The 24,567-nt window shown below is 43.9% G+C and overlaps 1 protein-coding gene across 2 annotated transcripts in view; it reads right to left on the bottom strand.

Moving 5' to 3' along the window:
- The window catches only part of GNAS (GNAS complex locus), a 372,370-nt gene that overhangs the window by 110,357 nt on the left and 237,446 nt on the right, over positions 1 to 24,567 (bottom strand). For both annotated transcript variants that reach the window (XM_033914905.1, XM_033914906.1), the window contains exons 3-4: positions 23,750 to 23,804; positions 6,995 to 7,114 (exon numbers count right to left, since the gene is read on the bottom strand). In XM_033914905.1, coding sequence (XP_033770796.1) covers positions 6,995 to 7,114; positions 23,750 to 23,804 — 175 coding nt within the window. The remainder of the gene's footprint in view (positions 1 to 6,994; positions 7,115 to 23,749; positions 23,805 to 24,567) is intronic.

The raw sequence follows: 24,567 nt of genomic DNA on the forward strand, positions 1-24,567 counted from the left end.
TAGCTCAATTATGGTCCTTTGGCCGGTTATAAAAAATGAATGATAAAAAAAACCACTGCACAATGGAGCACTTCTCCACAATGTTTTTTGTTTCTCTTGCACTTACAAAAACCCCTTGACTCATAGTAGATGATGGCAGATAAAGACCCGAATGGTCCATCCAGTCTGCCCAATCTGATTCAATTTAAATTTAATTTTTTTTTCTTAGCTATTTCTGGGCAAGAATCCAAAGCTCTACCCGGTACTGTGCTTGGGTTCCAACTGCCGAAATCTCCGTTAAAACCTACTCCAGCCCATCTACACCCTCCCCAGCCCATCCCCCACCAAACAGCCATACACAGACACAGACCGTTCCAAGTCTGCCCAGTACTGGCCTTAGATCAATATTTAATATTTTCTGATTCATCCCACGCTTCTTTGAACTCCATCACCGTTTTCTTCTCCACCACATCTCTCAGGACTCACAACCAGGGTTTTCTCCAGTATGGCAGTGCTCGTACACTGAATAAACTACCATATTTTTAAAAAAATATATCTTTATTAGATTTTCAAACTACAATTGTGCAGCAAGTAATTCTTATTCATAAAATATTACAAGACAAGCACAATAAACTTTCAGACATTCATGTACAACTATATTTCCCCTCACCCTCCCACCTAGTACCCAAGTAAAATAAATCCACAAGAAACTATCCATATATAACCTGAATCAAGTTCCAACACCACATCCTTCCCCCATCCCACCCTGGATGTGTATGTTTATAGGTTTATAAAATAAAATCAGTTATTCTTCCTTACAAAATTTAGTCAATGGCTCCCAAACATCCATAAAATTTCTGTAATGCCCTTGCTGTATGGCCATGAAATGTTCCATTTTAAAAATGTAACACAGAGAATCCCACCAAAAATTGTAACATAATCTATCCCAGTTCTTCTAATTCCTTAAAATTTGAAACCAGATCATGTAAAGGTGTGCTGAGATTTCAGAAACTACCGACGTCCCTTGTAGGCATTTCTTGAGGGTTAATCAGTAGGTCAGATTTTTGTACTGGGAAATAGGGATGTAGGTATAATAGAAATGGTTGAAAAACCATGTGTGTACAAATTACTATGGAGTACTATAATATGCATACTTAGCTAGTATAAAAGAGAAGCAAATTATTCTGAAGTTTCATGTTTGATAAAAAAAAACAAAAAAAAACAAAAAACAGGTGACTTCCTCTCAGTGGAAATAATTTTGCTCCTTTGTTTTTGCATAGTACAATACTGAAGCAGTCAGAATGATTGTGGCAAATTTACACAAACAGATAATGATTAAAACATTCCCTTAATCCACTTGACTCCTATTTGGCCTTCTCCTTGTATCAAATAAGCTGTTTCCTCTTCCTTTCTCTGTGTATTATCTTCACACTTTTCACCTCTTCAAATTACAATTCATATTTTACTGTCATTTCTTGTTGGTCCCAGCTTCCTTACTCGTGTCTTTCTCCACTTCTCAACTCTTCCTCTTTCCCATCTTGCATCATTTTTGCTCCTCTCTTTTTAATATCTTTCCAATCCCCTGTCTCTTCTCTCCTTCTCTTCCAAAACTATTATTGAATTGAAGAAGCGCAGGTAAAAGGGTGTACCTACCCCCCTGACCACAAGAAAGAGGCAGAAAGGAACCTCCTTTCACCAACTACATTTTCTGTGCCTTCTCTAGAGCCTGACACCGTCTTGAAGATTGTCTTGACATTTCCAAATTAGCATTCTTATCTGGTCACCAGTGACTGCAGGAGGGGGGAAAAAAAGCTGCCCAGCAACATACATTTCATTATTTGCGATTCGATTTTGCGCGACCGTTTTGTTATGCGATTTTGTTTTAACTTTGTTTGTGTGTTGGTTATTATATTTTGATCTTTGAGATACAGCAGGTACAAAAATATTTTAAGCACAAGTCCAGCACTACATCACCAAAAAAGACATCTCAAAATTTTATTCACATCTACTGTCTTGTCTAAATAATCAAGATCTTACCATGTCACTCGTATTTTGTTCTCCCAAATCCATGGAAAATGGCCCAAAATTCTGAACTGAAAGCTCTGGATTTTACGGGCAACTTACCTGTATGATGCGAATACAAATTTTCTTGGCAAATTTATATCCCTAATTACAGAGAATATAGTGCTGTAAACTCTAGCCTGCATACATCTGGTTGTGGTCTAGAAATAATAGTACCGTGTTTCTCTGAAAATAAGCCCTAGCATGATTTTCAGGGTAGGTCTTAATATAAGCCCTACCCCAAAAATAAGCTCTAGTAGTACGGTAGCAGTGTCTCGCTCTGGCATGCGCGTGCTTGTCCATGCAGTTGGCAGAGGGGGGGAAGTTCAGCGCTCACATATCTCTGGACCCGCAGCATGCAACTGTAAAAGTAGTCTTGTTTCCTCTCTCACGTTAAAATCGTAGAGCACTTACCCCGGCTTTCTGTTCCCGCCGGTGGTTGTCCGGGTTACGACAGCCGGCGTCCCACAACCATGCGATGTCACTATGAGTTGTTGGGGGTTCGCAGAGATGCTACTGACGATGAGCCGAAGAGGGGTTACCAGAGACTAGCACTGAAATGGTACCCGGGTAAGTAACGAAGCCTGGAAATTCTTTTCTCTGAACAAACATGCTTTTCTACTTTAAAAAAAAATAGTTTTTGTAGGTTTTTTTTTTCCCTCTTCAATGTCAACTGATGAAAAACAATGCATTGGAGAAGCTAAATGTTACTCAGAGGAAGATTATTTGCACTAATCTAGTCTTCAATTTACACACCGAAACATTTCCCGAAGGAACTCAATTCGGTTTACAATTAATTAAAAAAATAAGATAACATCTCATAGATCGAATGGAGAGAGCACTATTAGTTAGGATTAGATAGAAAGATATTTAAATAGTTGGGATGAACTGGTCTGAATAACTATTGTGTAAACAACCAAATTTTTAGATCTTTCCGAAATTGCTGTAACAGTCTTAAAGAGTCTGGTAATTTGTTGCAAATTTCTACCAATTTAAATGACAAAGTTTTGCTGAGTTTCCTGGCACATTTAAGTCCTCAAGAACAGTGGTTCCCAACCCTGTCCTAGAGGACCACCAGGCCAATCAGGTTTTCTGAATATGCATGGAGCAGATTTGCATGCCTGTTACTTCCATTATATGTAAATCTCTCTAGCCAGAAAACCCGACTGGCCTGGTGGTCCTCCAGGACATGGTTGGGGACCACTGCTCTAGAAGATGGAAAAGATAATTTATAAATTGTTGTAATTCTTGAATGACAGGATCTGATAGCATTCCAGCATAGAGGGATTGGCTGCTTGCTTATTCCAGCAAGGATAGAGATTGGTTACCCATACTTCCCTGGCTTAAATTTAATCTATGTCTTTATATTGCGATACTGGATTATTTGGCTTCCTTTAGGAATAAATGCCTCTTTATTGATTTTAATTGTGATTAGGGAGTATTTTAATCATGTCAAATTTATACATTCTTTAGCTAGGCCCACTGGACTTACATGGTCAAATGTACATTTATGGGCTCTTCTTTCTTTAACATTCTTGAGACTTTCTTTGATCATTTCTATAATATGTAGGGCTCTTTCAAGATTTAATGATTATTTACAGCATTCTCGATTTGTGAGTTATCATTAGTAGTTTGATAGGATGTTTGGCTATAATTGTAGTAACGCTACAATCCACTTTACAATTCCAGGACTAAAGCAGCACAAAAATTTAATAACTGAAATGCATTAATGGAAAAGTTATAATTCACAGACAGAAGCAATGACCTCAAAAGAAGCTTACTCATCTTCACCTGCCTGACTGTGCTTTCCTCTGCACATAGTAAATGCACCACTGCTATAAAAACTGTTAATATTTCTGCTATCCAGCCAGTTTACTTGCCCCCTCTGCTTCATGTATATTTTTTGCCGTTCCACTCTGTGGCGTCATGCACAGAACAAAGTTTTGACAAGTTGCTAAAAGCTATGCATGTTCAAAGGAGAACAATAAAAATGGTGTCTTAGAAATCCTGAGCAGATCCCTCATTAAGGTCCTTCAGAAGATGCATGAGTTCCTGTCTCCCATGGAAAACAGTCGCATATAATGCAACTGATGATTTAAAAAACATGGAACCAACAGAGAACGAGAGAAGGAACTTGCCTCAATATGTGACAAACAAGAGACAAGGCAAGCGAGATGTCAATCAACCAACAGTTACGTTTATTAAAAGTCACAATATCTTAAAAAGTCCCGACTAGGATCCCAGTTTCGGCATCCAGAGATGCCTTCTCCAGGAGACCGATAGCACACTATTTACGCATTAATATGCACGTCGGGGACTGTCATGTAGCTCACACCGAAGTGCTTGTTGGTGTTCAAACTTTCTAACACCAAAAAAGCACTTCGATGTGAGCGACATGACAGTCTCTGACATGCATATTAATGCGTAGATAGCATGTTATCAGTCCCCTGAGGAAGAAATCTCTAAGATGCCAAAACTGGGATCCTAGTCGGGACTTTTTAAGATATTGTGACTTTTTAATAAACTTAACTGTTGGTTGATTTGGACATCTTGCTTGCCTTTACTCTTGTTTGATTTAAAAAAAAAAAAAAAAACAACCACCATGGAATATGCAAAAATGTTTTCATAAGACTTAAGAAAAAACAACACAGCCTGTAAGGATGACAGTGGGAACAGAAAATACTAACAGATAAACCCGAGTCAATCAGTGCTGAGATTGGCAATCACAACTTCCTTAAGTAGATCTGGAATTTGGGTTAATTAAAGTCAGCAACTTTAGTTCAAACCTGGTTGCATTCTCAAGACCCTGGGCTGCCTATGAATTTTATAAAAGTTTGACATACCGTATATACACAAATATAAGTTGATCCTAATATAAGTTGACCCCCACCCCCCAAAGGAGGAAAAATGGTTGACTCGAATGTAAGTCGGGCGGTTTAATATTCAAGTGTCCTGCCAGGTTCTGCACTCAGCCCCCCACCCTGCCAAGTTCTGCACCTAGCCCCCTTCCCTCCCTGCCCTCAGTCTCATTCCCTACCAGGCTGTGAACCAAGTCCCCCTCCTTGCCAGGCTCTGAACACTGTCCCACCTTCCTTTCCTGTACCCTCTTCTCCCTAAAAAGAGCCAACTTTATCAGTGATGTCACAATGGCTAGATTGTCTCGTATTCCCCTCTGCCCTCTAACCCAGCCAGCAGATTAACCCTTCCCCTTAAACTACCTAGTGGTAGGCCAGGACAGGAGGGATCCCTCCTGTCTCCTGCCCCGGCCGACACTAATAATTACCACCCTCCCTCCTTCCCACGTATACCTGTTCCCTGGTAGTCCAGCGTGTATCCTGCACTGAAATCCTGAAGATTGTAAAGGTAGTAGCCAGAGGCGCATCCGGGCCGACACGCAGGAGCGAGCTTTTCGTGCTCCCCAGCCGGCCCTGCACTGCTCCTTGATAAGCTGCCACGAGACCCACGAATCCCACTGGGAGCATGAAAAGCTCGCTCCTGTGTGCCCGCCCAGATGCGCCGCTGGCTACTACCTTTACAATCTTCAGGATTTCAGCACGGGATACACGCTGGACCACCAGGGAACAGGTACGTGAGGGAGGGAAACAGAGTATGACGGCAGATAAGGGCCGGCGGCCCAACAAGTCTTCCCACTCAAGACTAGCCCTCCCTCCCTGGGGTATCCATTTTTTAAAGCATAACTCTGTGGTACCCCTACCTGTTTGTCCCATCGATTCTTGAAGGAGGTAATTATTAGTGTCGGCCGGGATCCCTCCTGTCCCGGCCTAAGGCAGGCCTGCAGGAAGTCCGGGAGTGTTTCGGGTGGTCACTGGGGGATGACCCGAATTATAAACCAGGATCCCCATTTTTGGGCCAATTTTTTGGCCCAAAATTCCCGGTTTATATTAGAGTATATACGGTACTCTCTCTGTTACTGATTAGAAAATAACAGGTGCATTTAGAGAGTACTAAGTTCTTCTCATGCATGCACTGAAAAGACCATTTCAATGAGGGCAGTCCCGGCTACAGAAAGCTTTCCTTGCTCCAGCTTCAGTTTATGGAGGAGGCAGCAGAACAGCGGAGGAAGAGAAAGAAGCTGGTAAGATAAGAGGACAGGGGAGGCAATTAGCAGACCGTGAAATGTTTTTCTTTTCTGGTTCCAAAGCCACACTCGTGATAGCAAATAGTTTCCTTAAGCACAAAGTATTGTACGACTTACTTCCATATATTTCTAACAAACCACCGCCAAAGGTCAGAATCATGATGAGAAGACGTTGCCCTTCCAAATTTAAAACTGGAAAACAAAGGGCTCTTTTCCCGAAGCCGCGGTAGCGTTTTAACGCGCATAATAGCGCGCGCTAAACCGCTGAACGCGTTAGCCGCTACCTCCTCCTCTTTTTCGGCCAGCGCGGGGGTAACGCGTGATTAATAGTCACGCGCGTTAAAGCCACTACCGTGGCTTCGTAAAAGGAGCCCAAAATAATGTTGTTGTTTTGGGGCTTTTTTTTAATATGAATTTTAAAGGGCATATTCATACAGAAGCCTAGCACCAAAGCTGCAAACAGATAAAATTACTCTACCACATTGTTTTTTAAACAATTCAACCATTTGAGCAGCAAGCACTGGAAAGCATAAATATGCCTCTTTACAATTAACAAGTTTGGAGCTTGTGAACTTTCTACAATGAGCACTTGCTCCAGCAGAATTTCAGCATTTAGCAAAGATTGTACCCGGACTGCCTTACAGGATAAGGCAGTTTATTTTCCAAAAGTACAGAAAGCACAAATAGTGTTAAATGTAGTATTGTCGGAACTTTTACTTACCAATATCATGTTGTACGCAAGCAGAAGTTACTAATTCTGGTTTAATTGATTTTCTTTTCCTCTAGATGGCCAAGTACAGTGAAAGACCATGGCAAAAAAAAACATGTTTTATAAGAATCTCAGTCTCTACTTACCGAAGAAAATTCAAAATCTTTCTGGTTGGCTAAATTTAAGATGTAGTCAATTCGATACTGGTTTTCTGGATTGGATAATTCAACTGGAGGTGCCAAATTACTCATGGCTGTCACTATTGTCTGAAAAAACAAGAACAAACATTTACATCAACAGAGACTTAAAACAAACTAAGCTGGGTTGATAGCTTAATGGAAGTACAGTGTATATTCTCAGAGAGAGAGTACATGGGAAAGACACTGTCCGTTGCTCCAAAAATCTTGACATGCATCTATGGAGAGAGGTCTAAAGAAAATTACATCCAAAACATACTCAACTGATATAGGCTAGGAAGAACCCCTAGACTGAAGCACAGGCACACCAATGCACATTTACAGACTTATCCAGCTAGAATGGCATTTACAGGATGATTAAATACAGTGGTGCCTCACACAACGAACTTAATTCGTTCCAGGAGCAAGTTTGTTATGCGAAAAGTTCGTTGTGTGAAACGCGTTTTCCCATAAGAATACATGTAAAACAAAATAATTCGTTCTGCAGCCCTACATTTCCCTCCCTCCACCTCACCTTATATGCAGAGTTTGCCAGCTTTCTTTTTCACCCAGCCGCACGCTTTCAAAAAGCTGTGCATGCGCAGCTGCTGGAGTTGATCAATGTTCTCCTCTCCTGCAACTTCCGGTTTCCGGTTGCGTCAGAGGAGAAGATTGAACAACAGAGCATGCGCGCATGTGCTGCTCTTTGAAAGTGTGTGGCTGGCCGAAAAAGAAAGCCGGAAAACTCGGCATCTAAGGTAAGGTGGAGGGAGATGATGGAACACTGCATTCAGACAGGAGGGTGCTGCTGTTCCCGGCTCACATTAGGAAGCGGCGAGAGTAGTTCCGCCCCCCCCCCCCCCGGGCCCCTCAGGCGACTTCGTTGTGTGAAACGAAGTTCGTTATAGGGAGCAAGACAAAAAGTTCGTTATGCGCAGCGTTCGCTGTGCGAGGTGTCCGTTATGCGAGGCACCACTGTACCTGTAGCATTTCAAGAGGAACACACTGATAAGTCCTTGCCTGTTGCATGAGTTATATCTGAGATAGTCTACCCTAAGTTTTAGTTTAAAGATCTCTCTAAGCTGAAACATCAGTAGGTGGCAAGAGAACTGTTAGGACTAACTATAACATAGCATAATAATTCATTTATATACCTTGCAGTTCAGTACAGTTTATAATACTAAAATACTGCACATTCACAGTGAATTACAATTCAACCATTTAAAATTTTCTTGAAAAAGATAAGTTTTTTTTTTTTACAGTTTTCTGAAATTTAAATAGGTATCGGATCTTAAAATCAGATTACCAAAGTTATCTCTTGGACAATGACACAAAAGAAAGGCAAATGGAATAGGACTTGTATACCGTCTTTTTGTGATTACACATTCAAGTGGTTTACATACATACAAGAACTTATTTTGTACTGGGGCAATGGAGGATTGAGCGACTTGACCAGGATCACAAGGAGCAATGCTGGGATTCAATCCCATAACCTCGGGGTGCTGAGGCAGCAGCTCTACCACTAGACCACCCTTCATCTCCAAGAACTTCTGGAAAGGGACAGTGGGAGGAGAAGAGGGATGTGCTACTATTAGGATACAATATTTAGAGAAAAACAACAGACAAATGTTTCAATTAAAATTGACTGAACACCGCAGCAAGTGGGCGGGGGAAAAAACCCAAAACAAAACTGGGCCATCTATTGCAGGAACAAGGCCTTTAATTTCCCCATGGGAGCAGTAAAAGGCCTTGCTCCCCTGGTTTACAAAAAAATTTATATCTGGGTCGGCATCTCAGTGAATCCAACAGCCCCCCTCCCCCCAGTCCAGCAGCCTCCCCCACGCAAGTCAGCACACCTAAACCTTCCTCCTCAACTCCTCTCTTGGCCTACACCAGTGGTCTCAAACTCAAACCCTATGCAGGGCCACCTTTTGGATTTGTAGGTACTTGAAGGGCCTCAGAAAAAAGAGTTAATGTCTTATTAAAGAAATGAAAATTTTGCATGAGGCAAAACTCTTTATAGTTTATAAATCTTTCCTTTTGGCTAAGTCTTAATAATAATATTGTAATTTATAGCTAAAGAGACATATGATCAAGAAACTGTTTTATTTTTAGTGATTATGATAAACATACCGAGGGCCTCAAAATAGTACCTGGCGGGCCGCATGTGGCCCCAGGGCCGCATGTTTGAGACCACTGGCCTACACCTATTTTACCTTTAATAGTCTTAGCTGCCAGAGAGAATAATCTTCAAAGGCTGGGTACCGAAGCCTTCCTTTCTGCAGAGTTTCTCAATGATGTAACTTCTGGTTCCACGAGTCACTTATTTTGTACCTGTTTATCTGTCTAAAAAAATATGTAAACCGCACCGAGTACACCCTCTTGAAGCCACTCGAAGGCTTGAACATCGATGGAAAAATAGCCGCAGCAAAATCAAAAGGCTCAATCATACCCGATGTCAAGTGATTGTAAGACCAAAAAAGGCTCGATACCGCCGGCCTTATAACAGGCAAAAAAGAGCCCAAAGGCCGCAAAAACAAAAATTATTAATTTAGAAAAAGTGATACTAGGAATCAAAATAATGAAGAAAATTTGAAACAAACATGATGGGAAGGCCCGAAAAACAAATGAAAAACGTGTGCTTGGAGAGACTCCAAAAAGACAACTTCTTAGCTCCGCAGAAAACGAACAACTCCTGGTCTATGAGCTGATGCCGGGTGAGAAGGCATTTACGCATGCGCAGTACGGGCAGACTCAAGACTTCTAAGGAAGTTAATGTGACAGTACATTTTTGCACTGTCCGTACCGGGATCCGTGGATGACATCACCCATCCGTGAGAATATGCTGCCTGGTTGTCCTGGGATAAAGATGCCTACAATTGATTATCATATACATATACTGTATTTATTTTATTAGTACCTGACCTGAAACATTCTCCCCTGTTGTTCTTCCCATTTATGTGCTTTTTTAAATAAATTGTAGTTCCTCCCTTCTATCCTATTGTTTACAAGTCGCAACTTCAACCTCGTGTGTCAGTCTGGGAAAGTCTATGTCCATAATTGTTGTTTGTTCCCTATTTATACTAAATTTTTTTTAATGCACAACACTTTGTATCCCAGGAGAAGCGTTCCATCTAATTTTATAATAAACTATGAAACTATGATAAAGTGGTATATCAAGTCCCATTCCCTATTAACATCTATAGCAGGGGTGCCCACACTTTTTTGGCTTGCGAGCTACTTTTAAAATGACCAAATCAAAATGATCTACCAAAAATAAAATTTGTAAAAAACAGAAAGCACACTGTGCGCAGAGAAAATGTTAATTATCATTTGTATTCAGGGTTTTTTTCAGAGGTCAAGGCAGATGACTTTAGGCTCCCTGCATTCAAAACCACTATTACGGTTTAGTAAAAGGGGGCCATAGTGCAAAATATAGATAGCAGATAAATTCTCAAAAAGGACACATTTTGATCACTAAATTGAAAATAAAATAATTTTTCCTACCTTTTTGTTTGATGATTTCATGAGTCTCTGGTTGCACTTCCTTCTAACTGTAAATCCAATATTTCTTTCTTTCTGTCTCTTTCTTTCTCTTTTCCCCTGTCTGCCTGTCTTTTTCTCCCCCGCCCCTCCTTTATTTTTGTCTTTTTCTCTCTCCCCCCTGCCCCCCTCTTTAGTTTTATCTTTCTTTCTCTCTCCCCCTGTCTGCCTGTCTTTCTTTCTCTCCCTGCCTCCCCTCTTTATTCTATCTTTCTTTCTCTCTCCCTGTCTGCCTTTCTTTCTCTCCCCCTCTTTATCTCCATCTTTCTCCTCTTACCTGCCTACCTTTCTCTCTCCCCCCTGTCCCCCCAAGCCATCGCGCCGATTTCTCTACTTCCCTGATTCTTTCTCTCCCCCTGCCCCCCCAAACCATTGTGCCGATTTCTCCACTTCCCCAATTCTTTCTCTCCCCCTGCCCCCCAAGCCATCGTGCCAATTTCTCCACTTCCCCGATTCTTTCTCTCCCCCTGCCCCCCCCAAGCCATCGTGCCAATTTCTCCCTGCTTCCCCGAACACCACGCTGATTTCTCCCTGCTTCCCCAAGCCAGGCCTGGCGCGTACAAGTACCGGGCCCACAAGCCTTCACCTCCAACATCAATTCTGACGTTGGAGAGGAAGCTCCAGGCCAGCCAGGCAGCGATTGGCAGGCCCAGAATTGACGTCGGAGGTGAAGGCTTGTGGGTCCGGCGCTTGTATGTGCCTGGCCTGGCTCGGAAGGCAGGAAGAGTAAGATCGCAAAGGCAATGCGATCGACTCGCGTTGCCTTTGCGATCTACTGGTCGATTGCGATCGACCATTTGGGCACCCCTGATCTATAGTATTTAATAATGGTCAAAGTTATGTATTGTTAGCTGTACGAACAATTGTAATGCTCATGGTGCTGGTTATTCTTTTTTTATTGAATAAACAAAAGTTGCAACAGACTTCTACCAAGTTGGGCACCAAGAGCCTACATTCACAATTACCCCTTCTTAACATCCCCTTTCCCCACCTATTGCAAAGACTGTTTCCACTGCACCCTGGTACATGAATACACTCTGTTTTGCCTGCAGCTGTCAGTTTGGCAACATCTGAAATAGAAATATGCATGGGGACATAATCTGGTCCCCATCCCCTATTCATTCCTTGCCCCCCCATCACCATCATATTAGTACCATCCACACCCCCAATCTGCATTTAAAAGATTTTGCATATTCAAATAAAACATGAAACACATCCTATTACTTGCTAAAATTTAACACAAAACAATAAGCATTACTTTGTTAAATATGAAAGAAAAATATATTCTTATTAACATGGATTGTGAGAAAACAATCATTTCAAACTAGAAAACCAGAGCTCAGTTCTGTAGTGCATTCCTGAAAATGCTACAATGATGCTTTGTTATCTTGTTTATGGTATGGTTGGAAAGTCAGAGACCCAACTGTTGAATGTTTTCAAGTAGAGAATAACATGGGGACAATATTTTCCCCGTCCCTGCAGGAACTTAATTTCTCCGTCCTGTCCTCGTGAGTTTTGTTGCTGTCCCTGTCCCATTCCTTCAAGCTCTATCTTAACTGCACAAGCCTCAAACACTTATGATTTTAAAGGACGGAGCTTGCAAGAATGGGGCAAGGACAGGAAGAGAACTCGTGGGGACCGGAAAATGAGTTCCCGAGAGGTTGGGGAAAATTTTGCCCCCGTGTCTTCTATCCTGCCAATACCTTTCAGTTCTAGGAGGTTTACAATTAAGAATTAGCCTAGGCATTCCCAGGGAGATGGAAAAATTATGTTCTTACCTGTTAATTTTCTTTCCTTTAGGAGCAGCAGATGAATCCAGAGACTAGTGGGATAGCTCACATCGACCAGCAGGTGGAGATAGAGAAACCGATTAACAGGTGGTCTTATAGACTCGCATTCCTCCTGTCCATTCAGTTATGCTCCTTGCCCAAGCATCCAAAGATAGGAGAATGAGCATCCAAAAAACTTCTTTCCAGTAGCGAATTAAATAGTAAACTACAGAACACAACTACCAACAATAACCCAACTGAAACACAACACACAGAATACCGACAGAGCGGCCACAGAAAGGGTGGGGCTCTGGATTCATCTGCTGCTCCTAAAGGAAAGAAAATTAACAGGTAAGAACATAATTTTTCCTTCCTTAGCACAGCAGCAGATGAATCCAGAGACTAGTGGGATGTAGCAAAGCAAACTCAAACCGGGTGGGAAGCTAATGCCGCCTCTGCAATAACCGAAGCGCCAAACCCAGCCTCCGCACGGGCCGCCACATCCAACCGGTAATGCTTCGAAAAGGTATTCCCAGAAGACCAAGTAGCCGCGCGGCAAATCTCCTCCAAGGAAAGCCCTCCGGACTCCGCCCAAGACGTACCCAGCGCTCGAGTCGAATGAGCATGAAGTTGCTCCGGCAACCGCTTCCCCGCTATCAAATAAGCCGAAGCTATCGTTTCTTTGACCCAACGAGCAATGGAAGCCTTAGATGCCGCCATACCTTTGTTCTTGCCCGCGAATAACACGAACAAGTGGTCCGACCGACGAAAGTCATTAGTCACCCCCAAATAATGCAGAACAGCCCTGCGCACATCCAGGAAACGCAACAATGAGAAGCGCTCCCCCCAATCCTCCCGCCGAAAAGCCTCACATGAAAGGACGAAACCACCTTAGGCAGAAAGGACGGCACCGTCCGAACTGCGCAAAAAAGGCTCCCTGCAAGACAGCGCCTGCAACTCCGACACCCGTCTGGCTGAAGCCATAGCCACCAAAAACACCGTTTTCAATGTGACATCTTTCAAAGTAGCAGAAGACAAAGGCTCAAAAGGTGCCGCCCGCAATCCCCCAAGGACAAGTTTAAGACTCCACGCTGGACAGGTCCGCTTTACAGGAGGCCGAATATGGTGAACCCCCTTGAGGAATCGAACCACGTCAGGTTGCGACGCGAGCACCGAACGAGAGATCCGGCCTCTGTAACAAGCAATGGCCGCCACCTGAACCTTCAGGGAATTATAGGCCAACCCTTTAGCTACGCCTTCCTGCAGAAAGGAAAGAATAGCCGACAGAGACGCCTGGAAGGGCTAAATACCCTGCCCCTTACACCAAGACTCAAAAACTCTCCATACTCTAGCATAGGAGGCAGATGTAGAAATCTTTTTGCCTTGAAGAAGAGTGGAAATAACCTGTTCTGAATAGCCCCGGCGCCTCAGCCGCGACCGTTCAAGAGCCAGGCCGTAAGACCAAAGTGGGACGGATCTTCCATGGAGATTGGACCCTGAGTCAGTAAGTCCGGAGTCACCGGGAACGTCAGCCGATCGCCCGCCGACAGCTGAATCAGGTCCGCGTACCACGGCCGACGCGGCCAATCCGGAGCCACGAGGATCACCCTGCCCTGAAAGAGAGAGTTGCGGTGCAACACCCGACCTATCATCGGCCAAGGAGGAAATACGTAAAGAAGGCAACCCGGAGGCCACGGAAGGGCTAACGCGTCCACCCCCTCCGACTCCTGTTCCTTGCGTCTGCTGAAGAATCGAGGAAGCTTCGTATTGCGGTACGAGGCTATGAGATCCATCTCCGGAAGACCCCACCGCCGGACCAGCAGATCGAACGCCCGCGCGGACAGCACCCATTCGCCTGGATCGAGAAGATTTCTGCTGAGAAAGTCCGCCTGAACGTTTTCGTGACCCGCAATGTGCACCGCCGAGAGAAGAGGAACATGAACCTCCGCCCATCGAAACAGAACCATCGCCTCGTCGGCCAACTGAGGACTCCGGGTACCCCCCTGGCGATTGATATACGCCACCGCCGTGACACTGTCCGAAAAGACCCTGGTCGGATGGCCTTGAATCATGGACTGAAACACCAGAAGCGCAAGCCTGATTGCCCTCAACTCCAGCATATTGATCGACCACTGGGCCTCCTCCTGGGACCAAATACCCTGCGCCAAGGCCTGCAGACACTGGGCTCCCCAGTCCAGAAGACTGGCATCCGTCGTAATCACGACCCAATCCGGCGTCGCAAGAGGCATGCCCCGGAACAGATGGACCTCGCTGAGCCACCACCGCATGCTGCGGGACGCCTGAGGACACCACTGGAGACGGCGATTGTAGTCCTGAGACACCGGGGACCACCGGGAAAGAAGAGACTTCTGCAACGGCCTCATGTGGAACCGAGCCCAAGGCACCACCTCCAGAGCCGCCACCATCGAGCCCAGAACCTGCACATAATCCCAAACGCGAGGCCTGGGTGACCGGAGAAGCAGACGAACCTGAGACTGCAACTTCTCTCCCCGGTCCCGGGGCAGAAAAACTTTCCCCAGACCAGTGTCGAACCTCACTCCCAGATGTTCCAATGACTGGGACGGGGACAGAGAGCTCTTGGGAAAGTTGATGATCCACCCCAAGGACTGAAGGAGAGAGATCACTCTCTGAGTAACCGACAGACTCTCCTGTCTGGAAGAGGCGCGGATCAGCCAGTCGTCCAAGTAAGGGTGTACTCGAATCCCCTCTCTTCGCAGAAACGCAGCCACCACTACCATCACCTTCGAAAAGGTGCGTGGAGCCGTGGCGAGACCAAAGGGCATCGCCCGAAACTGATAATGTTGGCCTAGGATCGCAAACCGAAGAAATCTCTGATGCGGAGGCCATATGGGTATATGGAGGTAAGCCTCTTTGAGATCTAGGGACGTGAGAAACTCCCCTGGCTGAACTGCCGCAATCACTGAACGAACCGTCTCCATACGGAAATGTCGAACCCTGAGAAATCGGTTGACCCGCTTGAGATCCAGCACTGGTCTTACTGACCCCCCCTTCTTGGGCACAATGAAGTAAATGGAATACCTGCCGAGCCCCATCTCCTCCGGGGGAACCGGCACCACAGCCCCCAGCTCCAGAAGCCCCTGAAGAGTGAGGCGTACCGAGTCTCTTTTGGCCCCTCCATTGCACGGGGAGACCAAGAAAGAATCTGCGACGGGAGAGGAAAACTCTAACTTGTAACCGTCTCGAATAATGTCCAAAACCCACTGATCTGACATTATCTTGGCCCACTCCGCCAGAAAGGCAGACAGCCGCCCCCCCCAAGGGAATGGCGGAGGGAGCTGAGACCCCGTCATTGTGGATTGCGAGTTGCTGGAGCACGGGCCGGTTGAACTGGCTGGGGTTTTGCTGCACGAAAGGAACTCCGTTGTGGAAATCTAGGTCTCGAATTCACGAAGGACCCGGAAGAGGGTTGAAAGGATGGCTTACCCGGCCTATATCTCTTAACATCCCGGAAGCGAGGACTTGCAACCAAGGATTTCAAAGGCAGCCTAGGTCTGTCCTCCGGCAATCGCTGTGTTTTGGTATCACCAAAATCCTTCACCAACTTATCCAAATCCTCCCCGAATAACAGCCGACCTTTAAAAGGGAGTTTCACGAGCCTAAGCTTGGACGCCGCATCCGCCGCCCAATGACAGAGCCACAAAGATCTGCGAGAAACCACAGACAGAGACATCTGTTTAGCAGAAGCGCGAATAATATCATACAAGGCATCCGCCAAATACGCCAGACCAGACTCCAGATCTGCCACTTCTGATGGAACAGAACTCCCGGACTCCATCATATTATCCGCTAACACCTGAGACCACTGTAGACAAGCCCGCGCAGCATAAGAACTGCAAACTGCAGCTTGTAAGGTGACCGCCGCCACCTCAAAAGACATTTTAAGCGAAGATTCAATTTTTCTATCCTGGACATCCTTTAGCGCAACACCCCCTTCCACAGGCAAGGTAGTCTTTTTGGTGACAGCGGCCACCAACGCGTCAACCCAAGGTATCTGAAATTTCTCCAGTTCCTTCGGAGCAATAGGGTATAACTGTCGCATGGCCTTCGACACCCGCAGACTGGCCTCAGGGGTGTCCCATTGCGTCGCAATGAGCTCCTGCATGGCTTCATGCACCGGAAAGGATCTAGGCGGCTTTCGCGTCCCTGCCATCAGGGGGTTCGTGGACCCAGAAACCTGCGGATCCTCCTGCGAAATGTGCAAGCCCTGCAAAGCCTTACAAATTAAGGAGGAAAGTTCTTCCTTGTGAAAAAGACGGAGCGCAGAAGGATCATCCATGTCCCTACCAATCGGCTCCTCCGCGTCCCATTCCGGCACCTCCCCGTCCTCCAAAGACTCCGGAAGAGACAGAGACAAGGGGGAAACTGAGGCAGGGTCCCCCTCATCCGCGGGCGCAAGTCTGCGACGCTTCGCCGCCTGAGCCTGCACCGTCTGGGAAACATTGGCAGGAGGAGCAGGAGCAGCCATAGTAGGCAGCAAATGAATATTCTGAGCCGGCTGAGCGCTCTGCAAGAGGAAGGCACGGTGCATTAATATGACAAATGCGGGCGAAAATGAGTCCTGCCCAAATTCCGCTGGCCCGGCCTGTACCGCACAGGGGAGCGAAACCGCGCCTTCCCCCAGCACTCCCGACGCTCCAACCGCCGCCAAACTCCCTTCAGATGCAGCCGCGCTCTGAAGTGTGGCCGACTCGACCGCGAGGGGAGAGGAGCTGGAGCGCGCCTCCCCAGCGCGGGAAATCTCACAAGCACTGGCAGGTAGCAGCGCGTCTTCAGCTGGCGAACCCGCACAGCCGGCGGAACACAAACCCGATGGTGTTCTGCGCTTCCCACAGCGCGAACACCGTTTAACGGATTCAGCCGCCATTTTTTTTTTTTTTTTTTTTTTACAGAGAAAGCCTGCGAAAACAAACGAAGCTGCCCCCAAACAAAAAAACCAACAGGAATCCGGCTACCGCACTACACACACACAAACCAGTAACTTCAACTTACCCAAACTTTCCACCTATCATAACCTGAACAAGTTAAGGCTGGCAGTTGTAAACTGTAAGCTGACCAAAGGCACAGCACAGCACAGTGAGACTCTGATTAAATTTTTTTTTTTTTTTGTCAAACTGGAAAGAAGAAAAACAGAGCCCAAAGGAAACCCCTCAATCCACTGGAGGGGAGGGTGGAGAAGGGACCTGGGTGGGCCCAGGTGTAGCTCCCAAAGCTGGCACCGCACAGCCAGACACCCCTTGCTCTGACACCCCTTGCTCTCTGAAGAGAAAAATTCTCAACAGGAGAAATGAAACTTCTATGAAGTCACCGGCACAGCCAGAATCCAGGAGCTAGATGAATAGCAACTACCCCTGCTGGGAGATAGAGCAAACTGAATGGACAGGAGGAATGCGAGTCTATAAGACCACCTGTTAATCGGTTTCTCTATCTCCACCTGCTGGTCGATGTGAGCTATCCCACTAGTCTCTGGATTCATCTGCTGCTGTGCTAAGGAATACAAGGTTGATAGTTGGAAAATACATTAGGATCTAGGGAGTCGGGAAGGTTTAGTTAGATCAATTGACAGATTTCTTGAATAGCATGGTTTTCAATTCTTTCCTGAAGGTTTTGTAGTTGGGCGTTGTGGTCATCAGATTGGAGAGGTGGTGGTCTAGTCCAGTGGTTCTCAACCCTGTCCTGGAGGGCCACCAGGCCAATCGGGTTTTCAGGCTAGCCCTAATGAATATGCATGAGAGAGATTTGCATATAAATGGAAGTGACAGGCATGCAAATCTGCTCCATGCATATTCATTAGGGCTATCCTGAAAACCCGATTGGCCTGGTGGTCCTCCAGGACAGGGTTGGGAACCAGTGGTCTAGTCTTTCTGTTTGGGCTGCTAATAGTCCGTCATATAGTTTTTTGCTTTGTATGCGTTTGACTGCGGGGTGGGTAAAGTGTGCCTTTGCTCTCATTAGTCTGGATATGTTGTTCCTGATTAGGCGATTGTTTAGATAGCTTGGTCCGTCTCCATTCAGGGCTTTGTATAGGGTGCACTAGAATTTGTACTGTAGGAGAGGGGGGGAAGTGGCCTAAGGAAGATGGCTGCGGGAGTCTGGAGCTAGATGCCACGGATGTTCCCTGACTGCTGTTTCTTTTTCTAAAGTGGAGAAATGGTGAAACGAAAATCCAAGCTTCGGATTTTCCCTGACGAATCCTTACCAGCAGCAACGGGCCCGATGGACGCCTTCCTTCAGCGAGGGACGCCAACACAGCCGGAGGCTTTCTCGGCTGGGAGAGACACGCTGACTGAAGCGTCGCAGCTCTCCCTCGAGGCAACATCTCTGACCCCGGAAGAGCGGAGTCCTCCGAGTCGCCCGGGGGCATTTGTCCAATTGACTGAAGATCCAAGTCCTCCGAGTTGCTCAGGGGCGTTTGGCCAGTCGACAGTGGAGGAAATGCACCAGGGTGTTTGCTTTCCAGGCATACTGAGTTCGGAAGTCGGCTCAGTAGGAGGAGGAGTGAAGCCACTATTATCTGTGCATTCGGAGGAGCTGGGACAGAAACTTCCTCAGGATTTCCTGACATTAACTTCATCACCTGCTGAAGTTCCAGGTACTTTTTCACCAGAGGTTCTGGGTGCTGAACTGACACCAATGCAGAGGCCCAAGGTTTTCAATATGGAGACAATTTGGGAAGCAATATCTAGTTTGCAAATCTCTTTGGGAACTCAAATGCAGCAACTTACTACACGTTATACCTCTGTTGTGTCTGAAAATTTGGAAATGAAAAATAGGATATCCAGCGTTGAAAATAAAGTGGATGGATATGAAACTAGATTAAAAACAGTGGAGTCCCAGGCTTCGGTCTGGGTAAAAGACAGTGGAAACCTTAATTTTAAGGTGGAAATGTTGGAAAATATGACTAGAAGAAGTAATCTTCGGATTATTAACTTCCCAAAATTACCACTTATTTCAGCGCAGGATACATTTAAAAAATATTTGAAAGAAGTTTTGAAAGTTTCCGAAACCTCCTATCCGCCTCTCACTAAAATTTATTATTTACCAACTAGAGCATCTGTTCAAAAACCGCAGAATTTGTCTGCTGATAGTTTGGATTTGACAAATTTCCTGGAGAGGTCAGGTGAAGAGATACCGGCAACTGCTACGCTATTTGTACAATTTGCTATAGATGCAGACAGGGAATGGATGCTTAAATTGTTTTTCAAGTTTAAAGATGTTCCATTTATGACTAAAATAGTGAGAATGTATCCAGACGTATCACGAATGACCCAAAAGAGAAGAAAACAATTTCTTATTTTGAGACCAAGGGTTCTGCAATTAGGTGCGACGTTTGTACTCAGATTCCCCTGTAAATGTGTAATGACCTATCAAGGGAACAGATTTATTTTCTTTGAACCTCAGCAGTTGACAAAATTTATTTCTGCTAAAGAGCAAACTTAAATTCTTGAGAGAAGTTCAGTCTCAACCTGCTCAAGTATAAGGTTTTTGGTTATGTTCTCTCCCGCTACCATTTTCATTTTTCTTTGTACTATTTGATTAAGATTTCAGCAATTTTAAAGCTTTCTCCCCCATGGATTGAGGTCTAACAATACAAACCAGTAAAAATTTATTTTGTGTTTAATGTTATGCCGTATGAGAAAGGGAAAAATTTTGCCTTGATTCCTTTATTTCAATTGTAAATGTTTATTATTACCTATTGTCTCATTTTAATCTTTGAATTGACTTGTATTATTTTCTTGTTTTGACTAATATTATGTCAATACTATAAAATGAAAATAAAGATTTAAAAAAAAAAAAAAAAAAAAGAATTTGTACTGTATGCGTGCATGTACTGGGAGCCAGTACGAGTCTTGGATTGCTGGGGGTAATATGATCATATTTTGAAGCATCAGCAGCAGTGGTGAGGCTGCAACGCAGGAGCACTCAAAAAGGGAACCACAGGCCAGTTGTGTTTTAATGCATATTTATCAGGGATATCCCGAGAGAGATTTGCACGTCGTCTATATTATATGAAAATTTATCTCATGCATAGCCATTAAGATATACTGTAAACCTGAATGGCCTGTGGATCCCCAAGACAGGCTTGATAACACCCCCCCACCCCCCAATAAGGTGTAGCAGCCCAGCTGAGACTGCTGATCTGAGACAGGACTGGTGAGTAGCGCTGTTCCTTCCTGCCGCCTGAGGTGAGTTTCTCAATTTTTATTTTTTTTAAGCCAAGGTGTTTTTTAAACTATTCAATGTATTGCAAACCACTTTGGGTAAGTCTCCTCAACAAAGGCAGTTAATAAATCACAATAAATAAAATTTCCAAGTCAGGGTGTGTATGAGGACATAATCTTGTCCCTATCCCCTCCCATCTCCATTCACTTTGGATCCAGCCGCTCCTGTCCCTATAGTATTAATGACCAGTTTGGTCACCAATACCATGGGTTCCCTGTTGTCCCCATTCCATGCACACCTCTAGGCTGAAACTCTGCCCCCACTCACCCCCCCCCCCCAAAAGGCTGTCAATGCTACCAGCACAGCCAGGCTCGCAAATGGAATGTATTCTATCTGGTATTCCACAGGCAAAGCCACCAGGCTGATCTGGTCAAAATTCTTAAGAAACCTGCTAGCACGATAAGTCCCGCTCTTTTGTCGTACACAGAACTTATGTGCATGACAGAAGAGCGGGACTTGGGTGTGACTGTATGTGATGATCTTAAGGTGGCCAAACAGGTTGAAAAGGTGATGGCAAAAGCTAGAAGGATGCTAGGGTACATTGGGAGAGGTATGGTCAGTAGGAAATAAAAGGAGGTATTGATGCCCCTGTATAAGACTTTGGCGAGACCTCATGTAGAATATTGTGTACAATTCTGGAGGCCGTACCTTCAAAAAGATCTAAAAAGGATGGAGTCAGTCCAGAGGAAGACTACTAAAATAGTGTGTGGTCTTCATGAAAAGGCGTATGGGGACAGACTTAAAGATCTCAATCTGTATACTTTGGAGGAAAGGTAAGAGAGGGGAGATATGACAGAGAGGTTTAAATACCTACATAATATAAATGCATATGAGTTGAGTCTCTTTCATTTGAAAGGAAACTGCAATGAGAGGGCATAGGATGAAGTTAAGAGGTGATAGGCTCTGGAGTAATCTAAAGAAATATGTTTTTTACGGAAAGGGTGGTAGATGCATGGAACAGTCTCCTGGAAGAGGTGGTGGAGACAGACTGTGTCTGAATTCAAAAGGGCCTGGGATAGGCACATGGATCTCTTGGAGAGAGAAAGATAATGGCTCCAAATTAGAACCCATTCCTCCTTATTTTCTGAAACATCACTTTACTGTTTTCGGGCCGTATATCTTACAAATTATCCATACTAGTCTGAGTACAGCTAGCATTCCTCTTGATTGGAAACATTCAATCGTATTTCCAATCATCAAAGACCCTAAAAATAGTATAGACAATTGTGCTAATTACAGACCAATAGCAAATCTTCCATTTCTGTGTAAATTAACGGAAAAAATAGTATTTCAACAACTAACTGATTTTGTCGAAAAAACACATGTACTTCATCCGAATCAAACCGGTTTTCGCATAAACCATTCAACAGAATACTCATTACTAGGTCTCACAACATCCATAAATTATTATCTTGATCACCACAAATCCGTTTTACTCGTCTCATTAGATCTGGCTTCAGCATTCGATACCATTGATCATTATCTTTTACTACAACGTCTTTCTTCTATAGGTATAGCTGATCAAGCTCTAGAATGGTTTCAATCCTATTTTTCTAATCGAGCCGTAACAGTTCAATTTAATAACACAAAATCAAAACCTTATAATTCAAACTTTGGTATCCCGCAAGGTTCTATCTTATCCCCACTATTATTTAATATTTATTTATCCCCACTTTTGACTCTCTGCCAATCAATCGGGTTCACAGTCTATGCTTACGCGGACGATCTTCAACTGCTACACCCAATCGAATCAACAATTCAATCTGAAATTCAGGAAATCAATAACAAATTAAGTAAAGTTCACGATTGGCTAAATTCCAACAAACTCTCATTAAGCATCTCAAAAACTAATACTCTTCTGTTCCCAGGTAAAGAGGGAGCTAAATTAATTTCCCCAATTATCATCGACAACATACCACTCATAACAACTTCAACGATAAAAATCTTAGGGGTCCTTATAGATAACAAGCTTACTTTCCGACCGCAAATAAGTGCTCTGGTTAAAAACTGTTTTTACAAACTAAGAATGATTCGATCATTGACCCCTTTTCTTGAAACCAGTTCTCTCAACACTTTGATCCATTCACTCATTATTTCAAAACTAGATTACTGCAATTCGCTTTTAAAAGGTATATATCACAAAGATTTGAAACGTCTGCAACTAATTCAAAATACGGCAATTAAGTTAATCTACAGAGCAACAAAGTATGACCACGTTACTCCTCTTTTAAAAGATGCTCACTGGTTACCTATCTCACACAGGATAACTTACAAAATTGCCCTTTTGTCATTTAAAACTATGCAGACTAATTCTCCAGCTTTTATTGATCGAATATTGATTCCCTATGAGCCACCAAGATCTTTACGATCCATAACCCAATCCAATCTAAATATCCCTTCCTTAAAAATAATTGGTACACGTCGAACCTCTATCTTCTCAGTAACAGCTCCTACGATTTGGAATGCTCTTCCGCTTTATCTAAAAACAGAAAATAATTTAAAAACGTTTAAAAGTAGCTTAAAATGTTTCCTTTTTAAAGATGCTTTTAATTGAAGTTGTTATTTCATTATTTTTATCTTTTTTTCCTCTTCTTCACCTTTTTTCTCTTTTCTCGCCTTCTTTTCTCTCCATCAAATCCTGCCCTTTTGTTTTTTCCCCTTAATGTTTCTCTCATTTACTATAATTATTGTATTTCCTACCTTTTCCCTTCATGTATCGTTTGTTAGTGCGTCCTTATATAACCTAGTACGTGTGGTAGTTCATCTAATAATTTTGTATTTTCATTTTTTTTAAAGTTTGTTTTAATGATTTCTGTTTGTTGCAATGTTATTTTATCTAGTGCTTTGTACAACGCTTTGCAGAATCGATAAAGCGTTTAATCAAGAAACTAATTAAACAAATAAACAAACAAAAAGTTACTGCGGATGGGCAGCTCTATGACCTCACAATGCAGGTGCACAGAGCCTTAGCCTATAGGAAGAGGAGATGCAAATGTTAAGATAGTCTTAGCCAATAGGGAGAGGAGGAGATAATGGTTACTGCAGATGGACAGACTAGATAGGCCATTTGGCCTTTATCTGCCATCATGTTTCTATGTTTAAAACACAGGGATGCAGGGAAGAATTAAATAAACCATGAAACTGCACTTACCTCTATGGCCTCTTTGATATTATTTTTTATATCTTGAACTTTCATTTTTTTCTCCCTGTAAAGAGAATACACACATATCAAAGTTCTTATTAAAATGCAAATGATTAAAACAGAGAACTTAAAGCTTGTCCTGTATCCTGAAAGCGCACACTGAGTAGCCGCACTCCTCCAGGCCTTCGTAAACTGTGAACTGCGGATCTCTCCATACACCCAAATTATTACAACTCTCATTAAAGCAGAAATTGCACACTTATTGCTACTGTATTTCTAAGGCCACACACGTATTTGAAGAATAGTATCTGAAAATTAATATTAGGAGTGCACCAAACATGTAACATGAATAAGGAAAACCCACAAACATGACCAATATAGAATCACCACACACTGATAGCTTAAAATGTGCAACAACCTTACCTTCTTTGCATGCAAATTAAATCACATGATCTCAAATCAGAACTGGGAAAACCTTGAACTAAGTGACCCGAGTGCCTAAAATTCAGGGAAAATCCCTAAATATAGATAGAACAAACAAGTAAGCAAATTACCAAAAACAAGGACACCAAAATATTTCCAATCCTGCTTAAGATACCCCCTCAAGTCTGCATCTCTCACTCATCCCTCTCTCTCCCTTTTCCCTCCCAAGCCAGAATCTCTCTGTACCCCAACACTCCAGCCAGCATCTCATGCTATCTCTTCCTTACCAATACAAAAGTTTCTAGATAGAATGTTATCATTCCAGGCAGCTAGGCTGAATACATGGCTTGGAAAGCCCATACTTGAGGCCATTACATACGCAGACTTTAGAAAATCCCTGAAAA

Source organism: Geotrypetes seraphini, chromosome 11, assembly GCF_902459505.1.
Source record: "Geotrypetes seraphini chromosome 11, aGeoSer1.1, whole genome shotgun sequence".
In the NCBI taxonomy this organism is placed as follows: Eukaryota; Metazoa; Chordata; class Amphibia; order Gymnophiona; family Dermophiidae; genus Geotrypetes; species Geotrypetes seraphini.